At 41.8% G+C, this 6,228-nt stretch overlaps 1 protein-coding gene across 1 annotated transcript in view; it reads right to left on the bottom strand.

Moving 5' to 3' along the window:
- Window positions 1–4,265: 4,265 nt before the first annotated feature.
- Window positions 4,266–6,228, bottom strand: part of ITPKA (inositol-trisphosphate 3-kinase A) — a 44,376-nt gene continuing 42,413 nt past the window's right edge. The window contains exons 8-9 of the mRNA XM_009895723.1: window positions 5,342–5,413; window positions 4,266–4,469 (exon numbers count right to left, since the gene is read on the bottom strand). Coding sequence (XP_009894025.1) covers window positions 4,266–4,469; window positions 5,342–5,413 — 276 coding nt within the window. The remainder of the gene's footprint in view (window positions 4,470–5,341; window positions 5,414–6,228) is intronic.

Genomic DNA, 6,228 nt, shown 5'->3' with positions numbered 1-6,228 from the left:
GATGCACAATTCTGTGCTACACTGTAGGCTACGAACTGAGATTTCTGAGACAGAGCTTACCTGGAAGGATGTTGTCAAGCTTTGCGTGGATCAGGTTCTAAAGCAAACATAAGTTAGCGTCTAGATGTCTTAGAACCAGTTTTGTTTTAGGAAGTACTAGATGCTAAAGACTAAAAGCACAAGAAACACTGAAATAAATTTCCTTCCCTAAGGAAATTCTTGAAGAAAAGACATTACTGTCCTGTGACTAAATCACAGTGGATGTCTTTTTTCCTCCAGTCTCATTTATTTAGTAGCATACACACTTCAGAGTAACAAACACTCAACCAATACAGTCAATGTCAAAAGTGACCATGGTCAGCATTGCATTGTAGTGTTCAGGACAGATGCACTGTGGATGATACAGGCCATTCCATCTCAGTACCTTAAGAATAACAAATAATAACAATAGCAATAAAAAAAAATAATAGCAAGAGCCCTCTGAGATACTTCAGGGTTTGGTCCAACTCCCATTGAAATCTTTGCCTATAATAGGAACTGGATCAGATGTTAGGTGAATTTCCCCCATGTAAAAAAAGAGGGATTTAATTTTTACCACTTTGGTTAAATTTCATCCAAATTCATATCCTTGTGGGGCCTCAACCCCCATAATTTTTAAACTTAGCTGATGCATCTCTTTGTGCATTTCTTTCTATATTGCACCTTCGTCCAAAGAATCTCACAGCGTCTTGCAAGCAATAACAAAGGACAGCCTCACACCATTCCTGTGAGGCGAGTAGGTACTATTCCCATCTGTAAAATGGGAACAAAACTGAGGCCTAGGATAGTTGTCCAAGGCCAAAAAACCAAGTCACTGACAAAATTGAGGGAGAAGTCCTACTGCTAGATTCACACAGGAAGGCAGCAGCTACAGCAGTAAGCATTGCTGCGTCTAACTAGTGAGTTTAAAGACCTCGGTGCTAAGTCAGAGGTTCAGCACCAAAGTGGCTCTGGGCCAGCACATCTTACCGTGCTGTGGAAACACACGTGTTCTCCGTGTCTCCAGAGTGAGGCAATATCTCAGCAGAGGCATTAAAGAACTACATTCTGGACTTGTATGTGAACAAGTACCTTGGTTATCAGGCATCAGCTCTTCTATGTTACATGCCTGTGCGCAGGCATCATGGTGACCCTCTAGTAAATACAAGCTTATTCAAGGCAGCTTACCCCATAGTGAAAGGCGGCGATGCTGCTTCCTCACACTAGCACGCGAGTGTACACAGAGAGGCACTCTGGGCCACCCGATGCGAGTCAAGGTATCTAATGTACCCTGTGGTAGTTTGCTCATGAGCTCATATCCTCCAACCCCTTAGAGCTCCAGTGCTCAGTTGCAGTCCTGCACTTGCCATTGGCTAGTGAAAAGCTGCCTCCTTTTCTCCTTTCCCATAACAGCAGCAGCAGATTGTGGCTTCTTCCCTTCTAATCCCTTAGCAAGCCAAAGGGCCATTTCAAAACTAACTTGCTAGAACTATTTATCATCTAGAATGAGTTTCCAGATGAGGGTCTGTTATAGCAGTTGTTTTCTTTTTTCCCTGACCTTTTCAACTACTGCAGAGGAATGGATCATTCTCCATGTTTTCCCCCAAGACCATGTACTGCAAACCATCCAGGTGCTAGCAGCAGTTGGTTCTTTTGAAGCTACTGGTACCACGTTGCTTCTAGTTCTCCTTTAGAAAGGGACAGTAATTGTAAAAGAAGTTTGTCTCAAATTCTCAACTGACATTTGAGCATCAAATTTTACCCTCTAAATCTCCCCTCTAGAAAATAAGTTGCACTGGTGCAAAAGATTCACATCTGCGGTAACAAAAGAAATAAATTTAACTCTGAAGCTTAATTAGGCAAACCACTAATGAATTCTATCACCTTAATCTCATTTCTGACTTTTCTAATTTAATTTTTTTTTATGGTAGGACTGCTTGCAATTGCAGTCTCATAGAAAAGGTATTGTTATTAGAGACATATTTACTTCCTATTCTCCTTAAGCACTGCAAACCGATGGCTTACCTGTTGGCTGCAGGAAAGGAGAAAGACTTTTTTTTTTTTTTTTTTTCCAAGTTGTATGACATTCACCACAGATTAATTTGCCATCTCATAGCAGTTCAAAAGTTAGGAGGCATCTGGAATGATAGTATCTGTGCTTGCTATTGAAGGCTTGCTGTCACTTAAAAAGTGTAAACCCTCTGAAACATCTAAGTGGAAAATTCGTTAACATCCTATTATGAAAATAAAACTGAGAGCGACTCTGGAAGGCCACAGAAGGAAGTCTGAATTTGCAGTGAACTGCAAAAATAATTATGAATTCAAACAAATTCTGGTTTAGGATGGAATGTTCCCATATGTCATTACTTCCTACAGAATACCCACACTATGGCATCTAACTTTTAGGTCACAACTGAGCTTGAATTTTTAATACTGATGTTTTGTTTAGAGGTGATGAAAAAATTATTGAGTCTGACTGATCTCTTAGTACAGTAGTGTGTTATCTTTTAGAAATTATTTTAGGCTGCTCAATTCTAATTCTAATAGATAAATTTTCTTCCAGACCTGGACTCTACAGTCTTTTTTCGCTCATGAGCACAGTTATTATTGAAATAGCAGTTTCGCAAAGCATGGAGTCACCTTGATATATCCTAAAGTTCTCAGAATCTCTTCTGAACGCAGGACACAGGCAAAAGACAGCAATTACTGATCAATGTGCGTTACCAGCTGTAGATGTTGAAAGGGGATTAACAATCAAATAGTATTTTAAGTCTTGCCCTCGTTTTGAAAACTGCATTATCACATTATTAAATGTTAAAACCTGGAATGTGAGTGAACATGTGAATACTGATAGTATTTATACTGATAGTATTTAAAGAACTGTTCAAGTGACTAGAAGCAACCAACAGAGAAGGTATGTGAAGCCATTACAAGAAACCACTTCAGTCTTTCTTGATTTTAACCTAAACACTGTGAATTTTCTGTGTCCGTGCCTGGGCCACAGCAAGAGAAGAATGAACCACAGATGGTCCTGCAATTCCAGACGAGGACCAGGGGATGTGATATACTGACATTCCTTCCCCCTTCCTTTGCCCTGAGTTAACAGCCAATACCTTGGAGGAAGGATGCCTGAGAATTATCTCGTTAGTGTAATGCTGTGAATGCAGAAACATTACCTTCCCGATCGCTGCTCCAGTCTATACACTGACGTGGCAGCATCGTATTGGGAACAGGAACACGGCCAAGAAGTCACATGCATTAGGAGCCAGTCAAACCATGATCTTAAGAGATCGTGTTGGTTGCTGGCTACTAGTGCGGGCACGTGTGTGCACCTGTATAAGGGCTTTGCCTTTAAAAATAAACAAGCCTTGAAAAAACCCCTTAGTTCCCTGGTCTGTGTGCGAAAGAGTCATTACTGATTTTCAGAACTGCAGTTCAGCTGCAAGAGGCCAAACTTGCCAAGCTAGGCACTTTTCCAACAGCCCGCCCAGTCTGAAAGTCAGATGTTTTGGGAGACAATAGGCTGCTATTCTCCCCCTAGAGTGTTTGTAATCTCCTGAGAGGCTACATAAAAGCAGAGGCTGTTCTCGGATAGAAGCGAATCGGGGCTGGGGTAGGGAAGAAGAGGAATGATCAACAGCAGTTACCACATCCAGCCACTACAAACTGCTGTCTCCCTTTACTCCAGGTTTCTTGTGAGTATCACCCATTTCCACCTTGTGCACACTGTAAGACAATGCAGCAGAAGTTGTTGGTCCAACCTATAGTGTACAAAGGAGCAAGGAAACTTGGAATTAGGGGGGAAAAAAACCCCACTCTTACTGGTTTCAAAACTGTGCAGTTCCCTGAAAAATTGTTATTCCTACCCTGAATCCCCCAGCACTTGCTCTGGTTCACTAAGAGGTAATCTGGAGTCCCATCTGTTTGCCAGAAATCAGAATCATTCTGGTTTACCACACAGATCTCTTGACTCATGCTGGTGTGATTCCTGAGTATGGAGATCTTCATTCTCTGAGGACCAGTCTGAAGTTGGGCTGGTGCAATACAGACCAATCTGGAGTTATTTAGGTTCATAGAGGGCTGATGCAAAGTCATTTTGGTGACTAACTGCTGGGTTCTGGATGCAGCTCTCTCTGCACTGATGACCTCAGGAGTTCAGAGGGAGTTAAAGGTTTCCTTCCAACTGAGGGATCCCAGTAGAGCAGAAAGTTACAGAGCAGCCCTGCAAGTTTTGTGCCGTTCTCAACTCATCTTTCAGTGATGCTTTCCAAGATGCCAATCAAATTGTCCAATCCCAACAAGTACCCGTCCTCCCTGTTGCCTTCTTGCCAGGGGATCCTGTGATCCAGTGTCTGCCCATCAGGGAGAAGTGTGGTCTTCCCAAAATCAATCAGCCACACATTGGCATTCCCAGTGCCATCATGTACAAAAAGTAGTGAACTTCCAACGACCTGGAAGACAGATTGAGACAATGTGGTTAAAAACACATCTTTAGCACTCCCCCATCACTTAATGATTCCCACTAAGATGACCTCACCTGTGATCCAACAGACTTTTGGGCTGCACTTACACATTGACAATTTACATGCCCAATTTGCATAACCATGTCAATCAGTAACATATAAATGGGCCTGTAGATGGAAAAAGGGACCCAAAGTAGGCAAAGTTAAGAAAAGCAATTCTCCAGCTCACTTGGCAGCAGGTCTCAATTTGGGCAATTCAGCAAAAGCCAGTGACTACTTTCCAAGAATGACCATGACCCATGATTAACAAAAATGCCTCTAGTGACAAGAGGAAATTATCAAGGTAAAATAAAATGTCTGACCTCAAAATCTTGAGCTGCAACAAGCAGAACTTACAATGCTAATGATGCCTTCTCCACAGCAAAGCATACAAGGAGAACATATAGAGCAGAATTATACAGTGTTTCAATGTAAATCCAGCATAACAAAGTCTTCATTGTCAAACTACAGCTGAATCCTACTGTAGCAAATGCAAGCTTCCACATTAACATTCCCCCATAAAGATTCCCACTGGAACACACCGAGATAAGAGAAACCACAGGAAACTGGTACTAGTAAACTATTCCCTGCAGTGGCCCAGAGCTGTAAGTGCTGGGATGCTAAAAAGATGGGAGGATTCACTATTCCTGAACTGGTTTAATCTTCTGTATCATTGTGATGGAGGCTTTGAGGTATCTGTGTTAACGTATATGAGTTTTCTTCTTCTACAAACTCCTTTCTACTAATACAGCAGGCTATTCTGAAGTACATCTGAATGACAAACAGCAATGCACCTCCACAGCATTGCACTCACTGCTCACCTCATGTCGCTTGAAGAAGTCTGAGGATTCAAGAATGATATGAATTTCCTGCAGACGCTTGAGGTATTTTTTCTGGAGGAAGAGGAGAAAAAAAAACCCAAATAAGTAAAGAATGAATGAAGATACAAGAGTTTACAAGAGTCAATATAATGACAAGATCATGTTAACTTTAGGCTAGGAGTCCTTTAAAACAACAGGTTCATCATTTGAAAGTCAATCTGAAAATACACTTCAACAGGCTATCATAGTGACTGAACAGACTGGAGTTTCTCTGCTGCATGTGTTACACCAAGTATACTCATCTGTCTTGCTTTGGATGCAGCGAGATAGCATCTGGCTGCACGCTTTCTGCATCCCTTTTTTTTTTCTTTCTCTTTATTAAAGAGAAAAACCTTTCAAGCAATTAAAAATCTTTCAGTTCTCCACAGTGAAAAGGGAATGAAGTTGTGTTAGAGAGACAAGGAGCTCCAACCAAGCTGGGCCGGGGGACGAGAGGGGATTAAAAAAAAAAAATAAATAAAATCAAGGCCTAATGCGGAAAGCTCTAGTATACATTCTTAATGCTGCTCTTTGTTACCAAGCATGCTCCTCCTGGAGGGCTAATCTGCCTTCACAATGGCTTCTACACTGCAGCAAAACACTAGGGCATCCTTTGAAGTTCCAAACAGAAGAGACATGTTATGCCATCTACCACATGCCTGCTGTGCTACCCGTGAGGCAGCATACAGGAATTGCTCTTTAAGGCTAGTCTCACATGTAGGAGCACAGCCAGCCACCAATCTCACTTCCTGCCCCCATGGGCTGTTTTTATCCTCTCCAGACTGAATTCCCAAATCACAAGTTTTCCTGCAAACACAATCCTTACTTGGACACTGTCTAAGCATCTC

This window comes from Charadrius vociferus, unplaced genomic scaffold (genome assembly GCF_000708025.1).
Source record: "Charadrius vociferus isolate BGI_N301 unplaced genomic scaffold, ASM70802v2 scaffold111, whole genome shotgun sequence".
Classification (NCBI taxonomy): Eukaryota; Metazoa; Chordata; class Aves; order Charadriiformes; family Charadriidae; genus Charadrius; species Charadrius vociferus.
Note: the sequence above shows the minus strand (reverse complement) of the source record. Positions and strands in the feature narration are given on the sequence as shown.